The 24,214-nt window shown below is 42.0% G+C and overlaps 1 protein-coding gene across 4 annotated transcripts in view; it reads right to left on the bottom strand.

Annotated features, from left to right (window-relative positions):
• LOC145350125 (myosin light chain kinase, smooth muscle-like) overlaps positions 1 to 24,214 on the bottom strand; it is a 331,906-nt gene that overhangs the window by 155,552 nt on the left and 152,140 nt on the right. For all 4 annotated transcript variants that reach the window (XM_080199061.1, XM_080199060.1, XM_080199063.1 and 1 more), the window contains one exon: positions 20,531 to 20,665. In XM_080199061.1, the coding sequence (XP_080055187.1) occupies positions 20,531 to 20,665 (135 nt within the window). The remainder of the gene's footprint in view (positions 1 to 20,530; positions 20,666 to 24,214) is intronic.

Here is a 24,214-nt window from a genome sequence, read left to right as displayed (position 1 = left end):
TTAGACAGAGAGCCAGTGGAAGGGATTTATTTGGATTTTCAGAAAGCCTTCAATACAGTGCCTTATAAGAGCAATTAAATAAGATAAAAGTCAGTGGTGTTAGAGACAAGGTACTGAGATAGATAGAAGAGTGGGCCCAGTGATTTCAGTCTGGCCCTGCTAATCTCATTTAAATTGCATGGAAATGACTATTTAAATCACTTCCGTGTCTCCCCACTGATATCCAGTGTGGATCAGACACCGCCGGAAATATGGCGCTGAGAGATGCAAGCAGGGCGCAAACACTTGTGCGAACCCTGCAAATTGGCCGCCATGGGATTCTTTGGGCCCACTGCAATAATTTTTTAGTGCAGAGGGATGGGAGAATTGCAGCCAATCTCTTGATTCTTTCTTTGTTTCTCCTTTTCCCATTTTGTTGACCTCTGCTACGGCTTGTTTTGTGCAACTGCCGGAGTTGAATTTTAACCTTCTCATCTTTAAAATGATCATGTATGCCTCAAGCTCACAACACTTGCATTGTCTTGTTTGTATCTGAAAACAGGGCCATCTGCTATTTGTTATGTCTGCCTGCCCTGTAAGAGTCCAACCAATCCATCCAAATGAACTGCTGTGAACTATAAAAATATTCTTGCGCTGAATAACGGAACTGTCCAATTTACTTTTGGCAAGCTCATTTGTTGAGAATAAACTGTTTCATGTGACCTGAACTTGGGGAAAAGCTTCCTGGTATTGACTAAAGAAATGGAATTTAGGGAGCTATAAAACAGTTCAAAGTTTAAAATTATTTTTGAAAGTAAATGTCAGTTCAGAACTTTATTTGTGGAGGAAGTTCAGTCCGTCAATTATATATATCCTGAAAATCTTTTCTCTGGGTGATTTGCACTTTATCACTGGAATTGAGAATAATCAGACTACTCTGAGACAAATGCAGACAGGGCCAACTAAATATTACATTGAGTTCATGTTGTTTAGAGCAAAGAATTAATTTTAAAAATACATCGGACATTTTCCACAAGAAGTACAATTAAATCATAGCAGAGAAAGATTTTTGAGAATAGAACAGATATAGCTATACTGGTATAAAACACAAAGGTCCAGATTTTTCTATACCAGTAAAGGCAAGACCATCAGGGCTCACTTTTATCACTGGGTAAAACTGGCAACAGCTTCTGCCACTTCACATATGCACAGTCAAAAGTGAATGGTCAGACTGGCTCAAGAGATTAAATGGCTTACTCCTGCCGCTGCGTTCCTACAAAATAAGATCAAATCACAAATCCACGCATCATCAAGCCCAACTACCTCTACCTCCATGACAATGGCCAACTCTCAGCTTATCTGCTGCTAAGACCCCCTTTGTTATGCCAGACTTGACTATTCCAATGCTTACTTGTTTTGTCCCCCATTTCTACAATCCATAAACTTAACTCATCTTAAATTCTGCTGCCCAGATCCTAAGTTTATCAAGTCCCATTCACCCATCATCCTGCGCTCACCGACCATCATCGACTCCCAGTTAAGAAATGCCTCAATCTTGGGTTCCTATATTCATTTAAAAATTCCTCCCATGGCCATGTCATTTTCTATTTCTCTGATTTCCTCCAGTCCTCTGAATCTTTGAGATATTTGCATTTCTCTAATTCTGACATCTTGAGCAACCCTGATTTTAATTGTACCAAGCACTGGTGGTCATGCCTTAGAATGTAAAGACTGGAATTTCTTTCCTAAAGTCATCTCGCTAATTCTCTCATTATAGAATCAAAGAATCCCTATAGTGCAGAAAAGGACCATCGAGTCCCTTCAGACATTTCTTCACATCTATCTCTCTTACACAAAGCTTTTGGTCATCTGTCCTATCATATTGTTATATGGCTCAGTATACAATTTTGGTTGATAAAACACCTGCTAAAGATGCTACATAAATGCAACTTGTTGTTTTATTATAACTTTTTTTATGTGAAATTGTCAAGAGATTGGGGGGAGTCAGGATTTCAGAATTGCAGATTGGGTGTTGTGATATGTGGGTAAGGAAGCAAGGGGCAAGAGGAAGAGAAATTGTGAATCAGTGAACCCAAGGTCAAGAGATCGGGGATCAAGTGTGGGAGACACAGAGAATTAGGGATCTCAGACTGGGGCAAATAGTTTAGTTCAATGGTTTAGGTGCATCATACGCACAGAACACTGATGAGACATGAGTGGTTGGTGTTTATGTAACAGTATCTGAAAAAATATGATTAAGAAAACACTTTAAAGTTAAGAATATTATAAACACAATTTGAACACTTCAGTTTGAATTATATGTAGGCTGGCGGTATCTATTTTTAAAAAGGAGATAGCAGTGATTTGGTGCACAAAGGCATTGCAAAAAGCAGAAAACAAGATTTTTGACTCCAAATTTGGGGTTGCATTAGATTTTTACTGAGTGTAAAAAGGTTCTGCCCTGGATTATTAATGGCTAAAATCATACATTACAATTGTGGAAGAATTCATTGTTATGCTGGGTGAAATGCTGTTTCATCCTGCTTTAAATATTTTGCATATCATAGATCCTGCATTCCAACTCATCTCAAATTTAGACTTTTATACAGTCATAACAGTTCAGTATAACATGATAAATGTTATAACACAGCCACAGGTAGGAAATAGATGTAGAGGCATTGTGGGTACAGAGGAAGGGGGTCACTAATGAGGAATCCTCTGAAGAAAACTGAAGAGAAACAGTGAAGAGTTCTAATGGAGCTGACATGAAAACAATAGTTATGATGTGGAGATGCTGGCGTTGAACTGGGGTAAACACAGTAAGCAGTCTCATAACACCAGATAGGTCAGGCAGGAAAGAAAACCAGAAATACAGAAACAACGAAAGTATATTCACAATCACTGAAAAGCTTTAGTGAAGACTCAATGACATCTCTGTCACAAATTTGCGGCTGCCTTAAATATTCGCTTTAGTACCACAATGCTGGATCTGTACCACAAGACATCCAAACATCTGTTTTTCAGGAGTGTGACTATTCTAATCGACATCTAATGATACAATAGTATACCCAGGAGTGTATCATTATCAGCCTCTTGAGACCTCAATTAGGTATTGTGTTTTTGCATGTCTTTATATGCTTGTTTCTCCAGTAAATGGATGAAAGGAGGCTGGTGTCACAGTGAACCCTTTCCCCACAAATAAAGGGAACGTACCCCCCACCGCAATAGAGCTCCCCTGAGCCTCCCCTGGCACTGCCCCCTGCCACCCTGCACTGCTTCTTAGTGGAGGGTTGTAGAAAATTGGAAAACGAGATCTCACTGGTCTGATTCTCATTTTCCAGCTCTTGTGCAATTTTGCAGCCATATTGCCATTTGTGTTTGCAGTGAACATGGGCACAAAAATCCCCTCTCCCGCTCTGATTTAACTTTGCCCACTGGACTGGAATGGGATAGGTGATTAAAACCACTGCATTTCAGACTTGCACTTCCTGCTGTCTAACTGCATATTTATATGATTGGGACAGGCACCCATCAAATGGCTGCTCAGTGCCTTATAATAAATATATTAAAATTGGGATTATACTGTACAGTTATGACCCAGTAACATTTTAACTAATAATTATGGAAGTCCCATCTGTCTGACCTGAAATTAAGGCCAGCTGGGATTGGTATACCACAGTTACTGAATTGTCTGTAATTGTTAGTGGATCACAATCATTCTCACTTTGATTTTGTATTTCCAGTTTGGCAGTTTGCTTCTTTCACACTTCTTTCAATTGACTTTGTCACCCTCAGTAAACTTTCTGTTCAGGGCAGGTGGAGGTGTAGTGGTATTTTCACTGGACTAGCAATCCAGTGACCCAGGGTTATGCTATGGATGCTAGGGTTCGAATCCCACCTCTGCAAATGGTGAAGTTTGAATTCAGTATAAATTTGGAATTAAAAATTTAATGCTGATCATGAAACCATTGTTTATTGTTATACAAACCAATCTGGGTCACTGATATCCTTTAGGGAAGGAAATCTGTCCTGCCTACATGTGACTCCAGATCCATAGCAAACTGGTTGATTCTGACCTCCCTCTGAAATGGTCTGGCAAACCACTTAGTTCAAGAACAATTAGGGATGGGCAATAAATGATGCCCACACTTCATGAATGAATTAAAAAAAATCAAACATTTCAGTGATATGCTGCTCTACACATCCTTATCACACAAAGAGACCAGCACCTGGAAAAGGCGTAATAGCGACAACGGATCTCATCCAATGAGAAAGACCAGGTAGAAAGGAAAGGAAGGAAAATAAGGAGAGCCAATTCGCCACCTTGCACCAAGAGGTGTGAAGGATTGGCTAATTCCACTCAATTTCTCTCACCTTTGTCCTGAAAACTTGGACAGGGCCTTACCATGCATCTTTCAACATTACTTTAAGACTGCATCATATCACATTCAGACTCTTTATCCAACTTCTAGATCAATGCCGTACTGATAATGCAATCTCCGAAGCAGCTATAAAACCATTGATCACTGATTCGAGGGGCCTCTTCCTTTATTTGGGTCAGAGCAATGAAGTTGGTGACTCCTTCCCGCAATCTTGACTTTCCTCTTTGTGTCATGCACTGTTATAACAATAAGTGTAAATGTGAAAAGGTGGAATCTGGATGGGCAGGTGGTCAATGTAAAGGCAAGTGGGTAGAATATGAACTCCAGAAGGAGTGCTGGGGGATTTGGTGGTTGTGTAAGTGGTAGTATGTGAGAAGAGACTGGTGGTAGTGGGTACTGTGAAGATGGGAAAGTAAGGTGAGGATGTTTGGAAAAAGAAATAGCAGTGCTGCAGAGTGGTAGAGGAGAGGTGAGAGACATGTTGCCAGGTGAAGTCATGTACTTGCCTATGTTGATGTTATTGGGTCATTGAATCTTTCTCTACATTGAACACAAATCCTAGGTGTGAAGCTGGTGGTACAGACCTTGTCAGGCATTTCTATCCAGGCCTGCTTCATGATGGCCATGGATATACTGCCTTCTTGTTCTGGCCTTCTCCAAAATGTGACATCTAAAACCCTAGGGACAGCCTCTCAATTTATTTGTGCTATATAATTATGTTTTACAGTTGGTAATGGAAAAATCCAAATAGGCAATACAACCTTGCTTTAAGAGGTGCATCTTCACTTTATATAGGATTTGAGATTAGCACCAGAAACTATGTGCACCCTCTTGGCAGACTGCTTGATTCCAACATGACTGGGAGTATGGGGAGAGGGAGGGGGAGAGGGCGGGAAAGTGGAACTGAGCCACGACAGATCAGCCATGATCTTATTGAATGGCGGGGCAGGCTCGAAGGGCTAGATGGCCTACTCCTGCTCCTATTTCTTATGTTCTTATGTTCTTATGAGGGAGGGTGGCCCATCAGCCAAGTGGAAATGAATTCTGGGAGTTAAAATTGCTTGCACCTCTACCCCTAACCATCCCCCCCACTTCTCTTCCCCCACCCTCCCCCCATTCACCCCACTTCATAACCTCACACTGCTTCCAGGTTAAGATCAGAGTTTTCTTATCTTTTAAAATTCTCTCTACATTTCTTCCCCTGTCTTCTTAAGGTCCTAACTGATGTGCAGCTAGAGCTCTGTCATCTGGAAATTTACTGGATTCTGAGCATTTATGCAGAAAGCATTGAAATGCGATGTAAGTCTTATGGGCAAATAGCGATAGGCAATATTTAGTTCCCTATTGCCAATGAAATGAAGAGGGTGAAAGTCAGATGTTGATAGTTCAAATCACAAAATTGCAAGATACACTTTTGATCTCTTTTGAGAACACTAACTGGACCAACTTCCTATTACAGCATCTGTACATTAAATGACTTCAATGTGCAGCCCTCAAGAAACCTTGCTAGCAATCCATTACAGCTGCTGATCACACTCTCCCAAAATGGGAATGTTTCCTGACATCTGTATTGAATTAGCCTTTCACAAATTCAGTCCAGTGCCCTTTTGTCCTATCGTTCCAGCTTTTACAAAAGTACCAACTTTGTTACATCCCTTCAGAGACACCACTTTTCAAAGCAGAAGATTCCCTGTTTGTCTTGTTTTTCATATACTTCCCTCCAAGCTCCAAGAACTTAGAAAGGTCAAAGTTGGATAAGTATATATGTAGCTAGAGGAACTACAGGTTAACACAGACGGGTGTAAGGGACTGCATGTTGGAAAGAAAAACACATGTTCCATCGACGGTACTGGAAGCAGCTCAGGATGGGACAATCTTTATGCAAAACATGCCTAGCCAATACAGAGTAACAAACAGCAAAATAAATAGGTGAAAAGGCAGAGAAAATGCTGCTTAAACTAAGAGTGTGTCCAGTTCTGGTTACTGGTACACAAGGAGAAATTCAAGTTCTGAAGCGAAGACTCGCTAGATTGTTTTCTGCTTTCAATGCTGGGCTTTCAGGTTTGAGTGATATTATAGAGGTATACAGTATAGTAAATGTCATGGAAAAGGCAAACCCTGAAAATTATCTCATCCTACTCAAATCATAAAAGGCATATGTATACCAAGGAATTTTTTTACCATGCAGATTGATATATGTAAGTCAAAATAGAATCGTGGACCTGACTTCTCTGGAATCATTTAAGAAACAATGCGGTTCCCAATGGGGAGGTTATGATCCTTTTATTTCATTCATGCTGTTTTGGACTGTGCTGGACCTATCAGCAGTTTTCCAGGTGGAGACTGACCAACGCATTCTACAATATTTACCAGTCGTCTCAACATGTGAAGTTAACTTGTTTGGCTACACCAATCAACCTTTTTTTTTGCTGTTTGACATTGTTTAGACATGATCATGAAAACGTTCAATTCCAGCAATGGGAAAATCTTGGTGTACAGTTTAGTCCTGGAGAATATATTGGTTGTTCCCCCCCCTTCTATTAATCTTTCACTTGGGTATATCTGCTGAAGCACACATATTAAAGAGTATATCTTTGCTCATCTCCCAGTAAAATTTTCGAAGTTATCATTTAACACGTTAACAATCTCTTGTTCATCTTCACCTTAAAATCAAGGCTTTTAGATTTTCACTTCCTTCTATTCTTTTGCTGTTATAGATTTGGAGTTCTTAGTTCAGAGACTTTTATACTCTCATGTTCTCTTTCAACATTCATATTCATATTCTTCATTAATCTTTTGTCTTGCTTTGGTAAAATCTTATTCTCCACTCAATGGTCACTATAAAGGTGCTCGTCCACCAGTTTAGAGAAAACTCATTTATTTACAGGTTAAATCTATACAGAAGCTTACAGTCTTGCGGCTACAATCAGTTCCCGAGATGACATTGAGGACAGAAGCCACACTTACCAGGATGGTCAGGATGTAGAGACAAGCCAGGGAACTACAGATCAGTCTCACAGCTGTGGTTAGGAATCTACTGGAAAAGATCCTGAAGGACAGAATCTATCTCCATTTGGAGATGCAAGGTTTGATCAGAGATAGCATTGTTTTGTCACAGAGAGGTCATACCTAACAAATATTTTGAGCATGTAACCAAGTGTGTGGATGAGGGTAGTCTGGTTGATGTAGCTTACATGGATTTCAGCAAAGCCTTTGACAAGAGTCCCACATGGAAGACTTATTAAGGAGGCAGATACACATGGGATACAGGGTGATCTGATAAGGTGGATTCATAATTGGCTTAAGAGAGAGAGGGTGAAGCTGCTTTAGTGACTGGAGATCAGTAATTAGTGGCGTATCACAGGAATTCATTAAGGGCCCCCCTATTGTTTGTCACTTATATAAATGACATAGATGACTATGACTAAGGGCAGCACGATAGCACAGTGGTTAGTACTGCTGCTTCACAGCACCAGGGACCTGGGTTCGATTCCTGGCTCGGGTCACTGCCTGCGTAGAGTTTGCACATTCTCCTCGTGTCTGCGTGGGTTTCGTCTGGGTACGCCGGTTTCCTCCCACAGTCCAAAGATGTGCGGGTTAGGTTGATTGGCCATGTTAAAAAATTCCCCTTAGTGTCCTCAGATGTGAAGGTTAGAGGGATTAGTGGGTAAATATGTAGGGATATGGGGGTAATTCCTGGGTGGGATTGTGGTCGATGCAGACTTGATGGGCCAAATGGCCTCTCTCTGTAATGTAGGGATTCTATGATGATTCTATGTTGCGGGTAGGATCAGTAGGTTTGCCAATGACACAGAGATTGGTTGGGTGGTTAACAGTGAGGCTGAATGTTTTGGGGTACAGGAAGATATAGACGAATTAGTTAAATAGGCAGATAAGTGGCACATGGAACTTAACCCTGAAGTGTGAGGTGATACACTTTGGAAAGAGTAATTTGAAAAGGAAGTATACTGTAAAAGTCTGACACTGGGAAGTTCCAAAGAACAAAGAGACGTTGGCGTGTTTGTCCATCGATCTCCGAAGGCGGAAAGGCAGATTAATAGGGTGGTGGAGAAAGCATTTGGCACACTTGCCTTTATCAATCGGGATATAGATTACAAAAGCAGAGCGGTCATGATGGTATAAAGAACTTTGGTGAGGCCACAGCTGGAGTACTGCGTGCAGTTCTGGCCATCACATTATAAGAAGGACGTGGACATGCTGGAAAGGGTGCAGAGGAGATTCACCAGGATGTTGCCTGGGATGGAACACTTAAGTTACGAGGAGAGGTTGGATAGGCTTGGGTTGTTTTCTCTGGAGCAGAGAGGACTGAGGGATGACCTGATTCAGGTGGTCAAGATTATGAGGGGCATGGAGAATGTGGCTAGGGAACAGCTGTTCCCCCTAGTTGAAGGGTCAGTTATGAGAGAACACAGTTAAAGGTGAGGGCTGGGAAGTTTAGGGGGGATTTGAGGAAAAACTCTTCCACCCAGAGGGTGGTGACAATCTGGAATGCACTGCCTGGGAGGGTGGTGGAGGTGGGACGCGTCACATCCTTTAAAAAGTACCTGGATGAGTAGTTGGCACGCCCTAACATTCAAGGCTATGGGCCATGTGCTGACAAGTGGGATTAGATGGGCAGTTCAGGGCCTTTCATGCACTGGTGCAGACTCAATGGGGCCTCTTCTGCACTAAAGTATTCTGTGATTCTGATCCCAATCACCCACCCTGCTCCCCAATTGGTTCCCTACATCATGTGACCCTTAGTCTGCAGATAGATCATTAAAGGGACAATCGCCACATACTCTCCATCTAAGTCCCTTTATACAAATGTCAATATTCAGTTTACACAATCCCAGACAACTAAATATTTAGTGCAAGAATTTAGTCAAATATAAATCAAAGCTTTTAGAGGCTTCTGAATCCTTGTGGAGCAGCATAACACCTCTGTCTGGGACACTTCCACAGGATTTCTGGAACCACATTAATTGGTATCTCTTCAACTAGTTCTGTCAGTTTCCATGGAGATGTGGTTTTGTCTATCAAAAGACGACCAGGTCCTTCAGTGCTAAAGTAGTCGGCAACATTTTGTGATGGCAATGTACTTCCTGATAACAAAACTGGCTGCTGGGGCATCACTCTTTTTCTGAAACACTCTATATGTTTTTGAACAATCCTTTTTCCTATGTCCACTTGATGAGTCAGGCATCCAGTTTGAGAGACAATGGGCCCTATCTTACCATCTTAATTCTAAGTGTGGAGCGGATTTGAAATTGGGAGTATTTCAGATCCGACTTTTAGACCCGTTCTCAGGCGTATCCAACCCATACACACTCTGCCTGAAAAAGTAGCAGCGATTCCGAATCGCACTGCAGAAGCCTGTGGGCTGAGCTCTTCGCGTCTGTAACACTGCAGCTCCGATCAGAGCCTTCAACTGCACACGTGCAGTAAAAAAAATTGAAAAACGTGCCCCTGCTACATTGCTCCTGAGTTGGATAATGCCTCCTCCTGGCCCCCACAGACAGTGCCCCACCCCCACAACATAACTAACCCTCTTATCCCCCCACCCCCCCGCTACTCAGACCAATCGCAGCCCCCTGCTCCCTTCCCCCCACCGATTGCCGCAGAGTGGCAGCAAACCCCCCTTCCCCTCACCAATTGCACACAGAGTGACAGTGGATCCCCCCTGCCCCTGCCTCCCACCCCACCCACCTCCAAAGAGCCATCTCCCTACCCCCACCACAGGGCCATCTGATCCACCTCCCTCCCACCCTACAAAGAGCCATTTGAACCCACACCCTCCACCCTCCCACTCCTCCCCACCACCAATCTGAGTCAGAGAGCTGCCAGAAGCTCTGAACTATCTCTTTAGAAGCTGGAGTGCCCGAATAGGACCTTTGCAGACCATATTTGTTTCACGCTGAGTCTGGATGAGCGAACGTGGTGGTAAAGAAGGAAGTGCCGCTAACTGTGGGCAGGCAGCCCAGTAAGTCCATTTAAATGCATGCAAATACATTTAAGTTGACATTGTGCCCATTTTGGGCGCAGTCCTGGTGGCAGTCATTGGTCTAGGGGGAATGAGCGCCGAGGCAGGCACGGATTGTGCTACTCGCCAAACGCCTCACAATGATAACGTGCGATGTAAGAGACTTCACCCCAAAAACGTCCATTCACTTAGAGTGTGCATTAACAATGAGCAGAAACAGACCAACATTTTCAATATAAACTCGTACCCATGGCTGGCCAGGGTGTTCCCAAGGATGCAGTGGGGCTGCAGCAAGCAACCTTTATGGCAATTGGCAATATTCACAGTGTTTGACTAGGCTTTCAATGTTGGTATCAATGCCAAACCACCACAGATAACTTCTGGCGAGCATTCAGTTTTGGGATGCATGGATGAGCACTGTGTGTTTCCATTAGAAATGGCTCTCTGCCTGGTACAGGGATGACTACTCTTTCTCCTCAGAGTATGATGCCATCCTGGCAATTCCATTTCTCCGTGCGGTAATGAATGGTTTCATTTCTTCAGAAACTGACCCAACCCGTTAAGGATCTTGCTTCTCACTTTGGATGGAAGTGGATCCCATGTGGTCTAATACCTGAATTGCTTCACTGAGACTGGCAACGTGTCCAAACAATTCAACACCATGACAACTCTCTGTGTGGCACTGAAGCAGCTGTAACACTTCCTTGTAAAAACAAAGAACAAAGAACAACCCAGCATGGGAAACAGGCCCTTCGGCCCAACGAGCCCACGCCGCCGCATCTTCCTACACCTACCCTGCCCTGTGTGTATGTGAGTGGAATCTCTAATGTAGCCAGATTCAGGGGAGAATAGTGTCAATTTGGTAAACCAATCAGCCTAAGAGCACATCTTTGGGGTGTGGGAGGAAACCGGAGTGCCCGGAGGAAACCCACGCAACCACAGGGAGAATGCGCAAACTCCCACAGACACAGGCCCAAATCCATGTATCTGCACAGCTAGCAGTGATAGTCACTGAGGTAGGCAATCACATGCATCCACATTCATTATGTGTGTTCCAGGTTAATGCTTGAATGTATATTCCTAGGTGGATAGAATTAATACTGAATGCTTGCCAATATGATTGGCAGAGTAGCCTTGTCCTCTTTAAAAAGACCCAAGAGCAGTTTGTGGGCAGAAATGATGGGAAAGTGTCAACCATATAAGAACTGGTGAAAAAAACTATTGATGATCCTTCGTTCTCAATTTGTGCGTAGCCTTTTTTTGGCCTCTAAAAGAGTTCTTGAGACATAGCCTATTGGCTTTTCAGATCCATTGCCCATCTCATGGGACAACACCGCACTAACACCTTATGAACAGACATGGCAGCTCAACACCATTTCCTTAGAAGGGTCAAATGCACTAACAAGTTGGAAGAATGCAGCAATTGTTTTTTCTTGTTGAAAGCTTCTTTCTGGGGAGTGTTCCAAGACCAACACTGGTGTTTCTTTAGCAGAATATGCTCGGGGGCCAATAACATCAACAAATTTGGTACAAAACACCCACAGTAATTCACCATCCCCAAAAAAAACATTTGAGCTCAGATGTGCCTCCTCTATGGTCTTAGAAATATACATAGAAACTAAAAGCAAGAGTAGGCCACTCGACCCTTCGAGTCTGCTTTGCTTTTCATTTTTGATCATGGCTGATCATTAAATTCAATAATACCTTGATCCCGTTTTTTCCCCCAAACCCCTTGATCCCTTTAGACCCAAGTGTTATGCCTCATTATTTCTCGAAATCACAAAGCATTTTGGCTTCAACTACCTTCTATGGTAGTGAATTCCACAATTTCACCACTCTCTGAGTGAAGAAATTTCTCATCACCTCAGTCCTAAAAGGTTTACTCCTTATCTTCAAACTATGATCCCTATTTCTGAACTCCTCCAATCATCGGACCATTGGCTGTAATTCTCTCAAAAGTGCTAAATTGGCAGGAAAACTCTTCTAAATCCCAACTGTTTTGTCAGTTCAACTTATCACCCGAATCTCCGCACTCTGTGCACTGCAGAGGTCCCAGTCATGAATATCATTAAAAACCTGGGGGCTTGGGGCCTATTCGTGCCGGAGTTTGACAGTTCTGGAATTCTGCATGTGCAGTGGTCCCGATCTGTCAGACTCCCCGTTTGCTGGCCAGCTCAATCACTGACCAGCCCGGGACCCCCACAGTGCTGCCTCTCCAGTTCCCCCCACGGCCCAATTGCGTCCCACAGCAATTCCCGGACCAGCCCTGACTGTCCCCCCCACCGTCCTGGAGTGCCTCAAAGTACAGCCCACTCCCCCCAGCTCCCGGCACCCAGGCAGATCTCCCCCACCCCACCACCACTGATCCCCCCAAGGTCAGAACCCCCACCAGAGGCAAGCACCCCCGCTTCCCCGGCAGACTACCCCCATCCCCCAGCCTGCCCCAATCGCTGCCTTCCCTCCATCCCAGGCCGATTTTGTCTGCAGAGCAGCAGCAGGCTCCCCCATGCCCACTGATCACCCCTAGGCCCCTCCCACAATAGGCCCCACCTCCTTGCCACTGCCGATGCCTGATGGGCAGTGCCAAGGTGCCCCCGGGCATGGGCACTTTGCCAATTGGGCAGTGCCAGGGGCAAAAGGTGGCACTTTCAGGGTGTCCATGGCCAGGGGTAATCACCCCAGTGCTGCCCGATCCCATGGGGGGCCCTGATTGCCCCCCTCCCCCGTCATTGTAGTAAAATATCTCTATTTCTCCACTCCTCAGGCTATGAAGGCCGACATATAATTTGCCTTCTTTACTGCTTGCTGTACTTCCATGCTCATTTTCAGCAACTGATGCACGAGGACACAAAGGTCTCACTGAGTAACCACATCTCTCAATTCACACCCATTTAATTAATAATCTGCCTTCCTATTATAGCTACCGAAGTGGATAACCTCACACTAATCCACAACATACTGCATCTGCCATGCTAATGAAGGGTCATTCTGACTCGAATTGTTGGCTCTATTCTCCCTCTACAGATGCTGTCGCGCCGTCTGAGATTTTCCAGGATTTATTGTATTTGTTTCTTACCCACTGATATCCTATCACAATGCACAAACTAAATATTTTAAATTTAAAGTGGTAAGGACACCCAGCTAAAATTGAGAACCTTCTCTGAATATGTAGGTCAGGCTCCAATTTCGTCTTTCGGGCCCAACTATAACATAATTGGACACCTGAGGCAATGTTGTCAGGAGGTGGAGCTAACGATAACAACAAACTTATATTTAGATAGCACCACTGAATATGGTAAAACATCTCAAGGTGCTTCACAGTGACATTATCAAACCAAAATTGACACCAACTCAATTGTGGCACAAATTGGCATTAAACTTGCAAAAAGTGATGAAGGCTGGGAAATTAGGGATGGGCAATAAATGCTGGCCCAGCCAGGGGTGCCCACATCTTGTAAATGCACTTAAAAAAAGAGGAGCATAGGTTGTCATGGAAGATGTGAGGGGACATGGAGGGATGAGTGCAGGGCATGAGATGACATGAGTTGGTGTTGGATCCAATATGGCAAGTGAATGTGTGTGTGAGATGAAGGAGTGGGGTGGAGGTTGGCAAGGGGGGTGAAGGCAGTGTGAGGACTAGAGGGCTGATTTTGGTTTTGTCATTTTTTAAAAATAGTTGGAACAAAGTCCCAAGGCACCAAGGAGGGCTCACACCTCGGCATCTGGCAGTCGCTGTGGCTGTCTCTGCACTCAGTTTCCAGGGCAACGTGCCCAACTCCCACTAACACCCCACTGCTACACCTAACCACCCATCCCAGAAAAGAAATCTGAATGTCTGGGGCACTTTCTCTCAAGTTGGATTTGTGGAGTTTTCCTGATTCATGTAATCAAAGAATTGGTCTTATGCCTCCATCCATGACCCCAAGAATTCCATTTGCTTTATTAACAGCTTCATCAACTTCTCCTACTATCTTCAAGGTTTTATGGCTATAGACCACCAGGTCTCTCTATTCCTTTATAATTGTACCATAATTGTACTATTGTTGCAGTCCATTATTCAACAGTTGAAGACAAGATAAGGCAGCTGACAATTGATAAAAATTTCCTGTTTAACTTACCAATCACAAAATCCTGTCCTTATACAGAGTACAGAAGGAAACCATTCAGGCCATTGTGCCCATCCTAGCTCTCTGAAAGAGTTATCAATGAGACTCACTCTCCAGCTTTTTTCTCTACAGCCCAGCAAATGTTTTTTTTGAGAATTTCTTAAAACATTCCATTTGAGGCCACACATCTCACCCTGCTGGATACAAAAGACTCTCCTCAGCTTCCTCCTGGCTTTTTGTTTAACTAATCACTAGATCTCTGGTTACTGACCCACCAGCTCGTAAATCAGTTTCCCACTGTTCAAGACCTCTCATCATTTGGAAAATCTCAATTATACCTCACCTTAACTTTAAAATTACAAATAAATCCTGCGGGTGTTGGAAATCTGAAATAAAAACAGGAAATGCTGGAAACACTCAGCATCTGTGGAGAGAGAAACAGAGTTAATGGCCGGAACTCTACTATCTTGCCTGTCAAGGAATTGGCACGGATGAGGATCCAACAACAGAAATCTCTGTTGGCCTCGGACAAGAATTTCCAGTCTCACCAAAGCAAGGCCTTAAAATCCACCTATTGTTTCCAATCCGGATGATTCTTCTTCAGCTCTGATGCTGTCAGACCTGCCGAGTCTTTCCAGCATTTTTGTTCTATGGCTCACCTTAACCTTCTCTGGTGTTAGGTGAATAATTTCAACTCCTCCCTTCTCACCACGTAGCTAAATTCCCTCATCCCTAGTGAGTATTTTTGTAAATCTCTTCTGCACCTTTTCCTGAGCAGTGTGGTGCTGAGAATTGGCCAGAATACTGAGGCCTGACCAATGACTTGTAGGAGGTCTTGCAGTGCAGTGGATAGTGTCTCTGCTGCTGAGACAGAAGTCCGGGTTCGAGTCCGACCCCAGGATGTGACGGTCAAGGGATGCACTTTCATAAAGCGGTCAACAGGTTAAGTGTCCCAAACATGCTAATGGCTGGCAGTAAGAGCAGGAGAGACTTCTGATCACTTGATGTAGAGTGGCACCCCTCAAGCTATAAGCTACTGGTGATAAGCTAGCAATCCTTTCCAGAAATTTCTAGCTGTAGAAATGGACAGAAGTCTGCCTTAATGCACCACTAGGTGAAGTAAGAATTGAAAACAGTGCCTTACAAAGATTTTGCATAACATATTGCCTATTGTTGCAATGAATTTTTCAATGATTGGACATTGGTGAAGCTGACTTAATATCATTTATTACACATGCATCAAATTCCAAAGTCAACACTTAGAAGCTGTGTGCACAGTGCCAAAAATAAAACTATTGGAAACTGTGTTTGAAAGTGGCTTTTTGTTTTCTCAGACTTCATAAAAATTTGACTGCATGGTCCAATTTATGGAAATCCTCAGTTCATCTTATACAAACCACTGATTCATGAACGAAGAACAACAACTTGTATTTATATAGTGTCTATAACATCATAAAATACCCTAAGGCACTTCATACGGGTTTTGGCAAACAATTTGACACAGAGACACATAGGAGACATTGCAGGGCAATTGATATAAAGGGATAGAACATAGAACACTACAGCACAAACAGGCCCTTCGGCCCACAAGTTGCACCGATCACATCTATACCTACTAAGCCATAGACCTATCTATAACCCCCAATCCCATTAGATCCCATGTACTCATCCAGAAGTCTTTTAAAAGACCCCAGCGAGTTCTCCTCTACCACCACCGACGGCAGCTGATTCCATTCACTCACCACCCTCTGAGTGAAAAACTTACCCCTAACATCTCCTCTGTACTTGCTTCCCTGCACCTTAAATCTGTGTCCTCTCGTACAGACCATTTCAGCCCAGGGAAATAGCCTCTGACAATCCACCCTATCTATTCCTCTCAACATCTTATAAACCTCTATCAGGTCGCCTCTCAACCTTCGTCTCTCCAGGGAGAAGAGTCCCAGCTCCCTCAACCTATCTTCATAAGGCATGCCTCCCAATCCAGGCAACATCCTTGTAAATCTCCTCTGCACCCTTTCAATAGCTTCCATGTCCTTCCTATAGTGAGGTGACCAGAACTGCGCACAGTACTCCAAGTGGGGTCTGACAAGGGTCCTATAGAGTTGCAGCATTACCTCCCGACTCCTAAACTCAATCCCTCGATAAATGAAGGATGTTTTAAAATGTGCCCTAAAAAAGAAAGGGAGGTAGTGAAGTTTAGGGATAGACTTTCAGAGTTGAGGGCTTAGCAACTGATAGCCCAGCTACCAATGGTGGAGTGATTAAAATTAGGATTGATGGTTAAGAGGCTGGAGTTGAAAGAGGAGATCTGGGAGGGTTGCAGGGCTGGTGAAAATCACAGGGATAGAGGAGGAATGGAGTCTTGGAGAAAACTGGAAAGAATGAGAATTTTAAAATTGAGGTATTGCTTGACCAGATGCTGGAAGATGAAACAAAAACAGAGGATGCTGGAAAAACTCAGCAGATCAGGAAGCATCTGTAGTGAAAGAAAACAGAGTTAACATTTTGAGTCCGCTTGACTTTTTGTTGGAGCTATAAGAGAGGGACAATTGTTAGATATTGTATTGTAACCAGGACAGATTGCAACACAGATGTAGCAAACTTAAGAACAAAAGGCAGATAGCCTAGCGTTGGGGAATGGGGGGTGTGCAATGAGACATATAAATTGACATTAAAAAAGGGGTTTAAGATGGAGGAGAAAGGTCATAGTCTGAAGTTGTTGAACTCAATGTTGAGTCCTGAGGGGCTGCAATGTGCCTAGTCAGAAGATGAGATGCTGCTCCTCCAGTTTGCATTGCGCTTCACTGAAGCACTGCAGCAGACTAAGGATGGACATGCAGACAGAACAATAACATGCTGAGTTAAAATGGCAAGTGACAGGAAGGTTGTGCTTGCAATGAGTGAGATGAAGGTGTTCCACAAAGCAGTCATCCAGTCTGTGTTTAGTCTCCCCATTGTGGAGGAGCAGTAAATACAGTAGATCAAATTGAAGGAGGTGCAAGTGAAATGCTGCTTAATCTGAGAGGAGTGGAGTGTTTGGTACCTTCAATGGGAAGGAGGGAGGAGGTCAAGGGGCAGATATTATACCTCCCGTGAATGTGAGGGAAGGTGGGAAAGGTTACGGGGAGTTGGGAAGCATTCACTGTCTTTGTTTCAGAACTTAGAATGAGTTGGGAGACGAGTATCAGAATTTTAGCGACCTCAAGTTTATAGAGGGTGGAACATTTAAGGTTTGCCAGGAGGGCATTGGAAGTCAAATTGAGAAGTAACAAAAACATGAATGAAGGTTTCAGCAGCAATGAGTTGAATAAGGACAATTCAGGCATGGGGTAGTGATCAAAGGCTATGGGCAGGATTTTCTGGTTCGCCCAAAACTGGAAAATCCCGCCCGAGGTAAAGGGATCTTTCCATGGTCCACCCCTTACCTGCCACAATCCCCATGGCGGGCAGAACGGGAAAATTCACCCTATAATTTTTAACTGTCCATCTAGATAAAAGTTCTGAAATATGTATGTTGTATTCCAAGTTTCTAATCTATTTATTCCTCAGGAACAAAAAGTTTCTGACTGATGTCAAAAGTCACATTTATAATAGGAAAATAACAACATTTCCAGCTCATTTCTTCTGACCTTTAATTGATCATGTGATCTGCTCAAAGCAACTAGTCTCTAATTGCCCACAGCAATTAGAGGCAGCACAGCAAAGGAGACTGTGTGGCCTCAAGGAAACACCATTCAGGCGCTTTAATAACAGAATAATGAATGCTGTGTTACACGTGGTAATGGTCCTGTCCTAATAAAACAGCATATCCTCTGACGTACTGGAGATAAACCCAAGAAAGATCGATTAAAAATACTCATGCATTTGAATACATGTGACAGGAAATTTAGGTAGAATGCAGGATATTCAACAAGAGATTAATTTAATAAGCCAGAAAAAGTTTAAAGTTCACTTATTAGTCTCACAAGTAGGCTACATTAACACTGCAATGAAGTGAAAATCCCCTCGTCACCATACTCCAGCGCCTGTTCAGCTACACTGAGGGAGAATTTAGCATGGCCATTGCATCTAACCAGATGCAAGAAAAGTTTCCTAAGTATAAACATTGCTGATATATTGGAAAATTCAGAGCTTTGATTAACATTGTTACACATTGTACTTCATCCTGAATTCAAAAATACTCTTTTTGACTTGTCAGGACAGGAAGAGAAAAAGAATCAACAGCCTGAATAATTTGATAAAAACCGATGTAAAGAAAGTGACCCCCGAGAAGTTTTCATTGAACTGCAACGTGGCACATTATTATAAATCCATGAGGTAAAACAGAAGCCAACTGTAAAATTGCAGCTTATTGTGTTACAGGACTGTGAAAGCTTCTCTGAAGGGCCTTGTATTGTGACGGATTGGAGACTCCTTCTGGCGTTGTTTTAGAACTACACCAAAAAGAACAGATTAAATTCTGCAGTAAACGTGAATACTTTTTACAAATGTTCACAAAGATACAACCATTGTCGGTAAAGATTTTAAATCAGAACATATGGTACATTATTTTTAAAATCTAATAAATAAAGTGGAAACCGTCTTAAAATTCCAGTTGAATTTCCTCTAAGGGAATCCGATCAAAGGGTGACTGATAAAAGTCTCAAAGCAAAGCTCAAGATTGTAATGTTAAGAACATAGTTGGACTTAATTGATGTCACAATTCTTCTTCATTTCCTTGTTGATTCATCTGCTTAAGGCCACAGATTTGAGCACTAATGTGTTGTATGAATGGCTCATAATAAATGGTTCAAAATAAATAATAGCTTGTTACTTTGGAATACAGGTTATAGAAAACATTTAATTCAGATACTTTAATTTTCAGAATGCAATTAGTTTTTGAAGGTTAAGCACTCATACTCCTTCTTTACCCTTTGAGAAATATGTTTCTTATTCATCAGAACAAAATGGCTTCACAGTAATCAAAGATGAAGAAAAGTGATTTGTTAAAAGTTATTTATTAGTCACAAATAGGCTTACATTAACATTGCAATGAAGTTACTGTGAAAATCCCTTGGTCACCACACTCCAGTCCCTGTTTGGGCGCACTGAGGGAGAATTTAGCAGGGCTAATGCATCTAACCAGCACATCTTTCAGAGGAAACTGGAGCACCCAGAGGAAATCCACACAAACACAGCGAGAACGTGCAGAGTCTGCACAGTCACCCTAGGCTGGAATTGAACCCGGGTCTCTGGTGCTGTGAGGTAGCAGTGCGAACTACTGTGCCACCATGTGATTTGTAAGGTTTCGATTACCAATTTATACTTACACAAACAACTTTGATTTCACAAGAATACTACTTAATATTTAATCAGCTGTTTATTTTTGGCAGTTTGATTGATGTAAATTTTGGAGCAATTTTATGTCACTAATAATAGTGCAATGTCATGGATGCCCTAAAATCATCGGCCGGAATCTTACCATTGTTCACACCAGCAGGATTTTCCCATCCTGCTACAGTGAGCGGAGATTTGGTTAGGTGCTAAATTCTCCAACCTCACTGCAGTGGAAGGAAGGTATAAATGGCCAGTAAAATCATGCCCATAGTATTTGAATATCAATCAAGAACTATTTCGCAGTTTGTTGTGACAGTGACCAGCATTCTCTGACCTTGCCTGAAAGTGTGATTCTCCAGTACTGCTGCAGTGAATGGAGGTTTGGCTGAGCGCCAAATTCTCCGACCATTCCCACCCTGCTGTCACTGTCAGCAAGAACGGAGAAGTTGGTGCTCAGCCAAATCTCTAATCACCGCAGCAGGATCAGAGAATCCCAGCTGCAGGTGAGGTCAGTGAATTCCAGCCAGTGTCTGTCACAAGTCAAATTATTTTACTACCATTTGCATCCATCTGCAGACATTTCAATTACTTCACTGACTCACTGAAATGTGTCAAGTGAAAGATTTCAAGCTATCCGTATGCATTTTAATTTTGAACTCTAGTCTAAGAAATTGGCCAGAGAGATGTTTTTATTGAATGACAAATGCTTGAATGTTGACTAAATTACCTTGTTGAATCAGTTACAGCGCAGATGTTATCCTTACCGTTCACGAGCCAAGTAATCTGAGGCCAGGGTTTGCCCCCCACAGAGCACTGCAGTACAAAATCCTGACCCTCGCTCACTTTACATTCCTTCAACACACTTGTGAAAAACGGTGGTAACTCCTCTTCCTGAGAACCTAAAATTGATTCATCAAAGATAATCCATTAATACTGTACACATAAATACTTTGGATTTGCCTGCTTTAAATGAGCAATATAGCCTTCACTCTGGAAATGATATAGAATAGCACTTCTCATTTAAGTGAACCACGTGCAGTGTTTGGCAAGTCGTGGCCTTGTTTCAATTAGTTAATAATCTTTTGAAGGTAAAGTTATATCACAACTCAAGCCCAGAAATTACAGCATGGGATATAAATGTACTAAATTCAATGCAATTGTCAGAAACTTACCTTTTTAAGCATTAACCCATTTTAAACCAACTCTTGTTTCAGCTGAAGAAGTGGAGAAAATAATTTCAGACAAGTATTCACACAGATACATCCCACAACATAATTTCAAGGCTCATACAAATTACCTATCATTTGCTTTTATTTAATAAATTTGAAATCATTCAACTATGCTGCAAAATCAGAAAAACTTGTTAAAGCATTGGAACTATTGTTAATATTATTGCGTAAACAGAGTGTACAAAGTGCCAGAGAGTCTGGAGAGGAAACTTGGTTGTGTAGCAGGGTAATCACATGTTGGTTTTTTCACTGAAACTCATCATCTGACAAATGATGAAAAGATTCCACTTTATGTGTGTCAGACTAGGTAGAGATGACACATTTCATTCTGAACTAAGCATACATTAGTCAATGACGATCTGGAAGTTATTGTGGCCATGACCTTTCTGCTGCTGCTAGTCCAGTGCTGCAATCACATGAACATAATCCTAATATTTAATGCACTATTAATAGTGCTTTAAAAATAACAATATGGGAAATAACTTCATGGAACTGGGCTTTTACAAGAAAGCTGGCCTCTGCGGTTTGCCCCTGTGCAGTGATAGGAACCATTGTTGCTATATTTCCATTGCGATGACAAAGATGCTAAATCCCATCCTTGTCACAAATTTCAACACCACCTTTTCCTTTTAGTGAAACTCCACTTTTAGTCCATTTTGTGGTATTTTCGAAACAGGCTTGCAGATCATGCAGGTACAAACAAACAACAGCTTTATTGGAAAGGGGTTTACTCTACAGGCTGTTTGAATAGACTGCCTGTGAAAACAGCTGATGATGTCATCAATATGTCACATGGTCAAACTCTTAAAGTGACTTGTTCCAACCAGGAACAGCATGAATACACAACAATTTCCTCCCCAGTTACATCAGTGTTCCTGCAATGAAATACAGTATAACATTAACAAACAAAATTTACAATGTGAATAATTAATAAACACAACCATCAATAAGTTAGACATATCAGAGGAAGTCAATTTCTGAGAGGTTGTCAGTGAACGCCAGGCATCTGCTTTCTTGTACTGACTGCAACCTCTGATGTTTTTGATTTAATTTGGACATTATTGGTAGTTGTCTCAAACAGAGCCGATAGAGGTTTACTCAGAGTTGAAATGTCCTCAGCTGTGGTTCATTCCCCCAACTGGTTCTGGTACTCAGGTTTTCAGGAATGTCTAGGTCTTTGCTTGGTACAGTTTACTGTGGACTTTTGGTTGACTCTGTCTCTGCAATTAGTTCTAGTGCCTAAAATTTGATGAGTATGCCTTCTCCACGCTACATCATCCTGAGTTTGAATGGTGGAGAATAGTCCCATCTGTGCTAACATGATGGCAGGTATTCATTTCTCACTGCTGATTTGATTCCTTGCCAATACTTCCTGCCCTTTCTGAAAAACATGGCATTTAACTCTGATCTCATGTCACAAAACTTGACTTTGCTGTTTCCTCTTAACAATTCATTTCATCTTAGGCGGCTTCAACAAATCAAATGTTTAGCATTAATGACATTTTATCATCAGTAATGGCAGGGAACTTTGGGTTGTCGAATGTGTTGTACTCCTGTATGTCGTCAGGAATTGGCTCATTTAAACAATAACTCTTGCACAAGAGTTATTTCAATGAATGCTTCATTGTCTGAACAAACCTTTCAGCTAGCCCATTGTGGCAGAATGGTAAGGAGCAGCTTGGGTGTGATGAACTCCATTCTTCTTTAGATAATTTGTTTATTTATTTATTAGTCACAAGTAGGCTTACACTCACACTGTAATGAAGTTACTGCGAAAGTCTGTAGTCACCACACTCTGGTGCCTGTTCAGGAGCGCTGAGGGAGAATTGTGAACTCTTCAATTCTTGGAAAACTGAAAGACCTTCAATCCTTTTCTTCTCCTCCCTCTGCTTTCTGTGACTTGTGCTCATTCTCAAGTCATGTCATATTGTCGGGGGAATGTCTATTAGTACACCCATGTATGCAAACAATCACTTTGTGCAGAACTCTGAGACAGCTGCCACACATTCCACGCAGAGTTTTGTAACTTTAAACAAATATGGAAAACACCAAACACTTCTACAATCATGGCAACAACAAGACAAAATTAACCAGTAACACATTGTACATAGCTGATGTTCACTTTAAGTAATGCTATTACTGGGCTTTTCCTGCTGCGGAGAAGGAAAAATCAATTTGGACCAGTATTCCTACTTCCCTGTTTTACTGTGTTCCATTTTAAAGTATACAAGATCAGTTCAGACCAATTTTCTTATTTCTACATTTTATTGTTTTTCTTTCCTTCTGGGCGCTTGTGATAACCCTCAGGACTTGCATGGGAAATCACTGATACACCTCCTGTAGGACTCATCGAAGATTGAATATGAATACTTTGGGGATTGGTAATTAACTAACAAGGTAGAGCTCGTATACCGAGCCCTGTATAAAGCAGGCACCTGAGTGGATCCATGATTCCACTGTCCTGGTTCGGACCTGTTGTGTTCACCACAGGCTTGAGGCTTTTGCTTTACTTTATTTTGTGTAATAAAGCACTATTCCTTTACAGCTGACCCCTGGAATTATTATAATGCTGAACATGTGTTCAGTTATGTAAGGTTAAAAGAAAGCATGAGCTCCAAAATGGCTGCACTGACTTAAATCAGTATTGCACATTGAATGCTGTCATTGAACCTACTAACACCTGCATCAATATAGCATTCACTGTGATTCATCCAAAAATGAGCGTACATGCCACAGACACCATTTTAAAGTTTGAAGGGCGGTTATTTTGCTCTAAAAACGGGACCGTATGAGCCCAATATTGTACCCAACAAGTATTGACTTTAAAAATAATTTCAGCAGAAAATAAGTTTTAAACTTGATTAAACTTATTCCATTCTCCAGCTTGTATCAAAATATTTCCATTGCTTTTTGCATATTCAGTTCAACAAAAATCAAGCAGTTAGAGAATGTTCATTGAGATTTTGTAAACACAGCATTATGGAGTTATTAATTCAGAGCCTGAGTGAAGGTGTACATAACTGAAACAAAAACTTCTTTATCTACTCTTTACCATAATTATTTCTTAAAATATAGGAAAAGAATATCAATACCTACTAAGCTAATTTCAAATATATGTTTCCCTATGCAACAACATGACACAAAAATTAACTTTTTTACCTGTTAATTTATATGGCAGTTGTTATAAAGTTATCACTTGTAAATATATATCTTGTTTAT

This window comes from Carcharhinus amblyrhynchos, chromosome 11 (assembly GCF_965287045.1).
Source record: "Carcharhinus amblyrhynchos chromosome 11, sCarAmb.v2.hapA, whole genome shotgun sequence".
NCBI lineage: Eukaryota > Metazoa > Chordata > Chondrichthyes > Carcharhiniformes > Carcharhinidae > Carcharhinus > Carcharhinus amblyrhynchos.
This window is presented reverse-complemented; position numbering and strand designations above follow the sequence as displayed.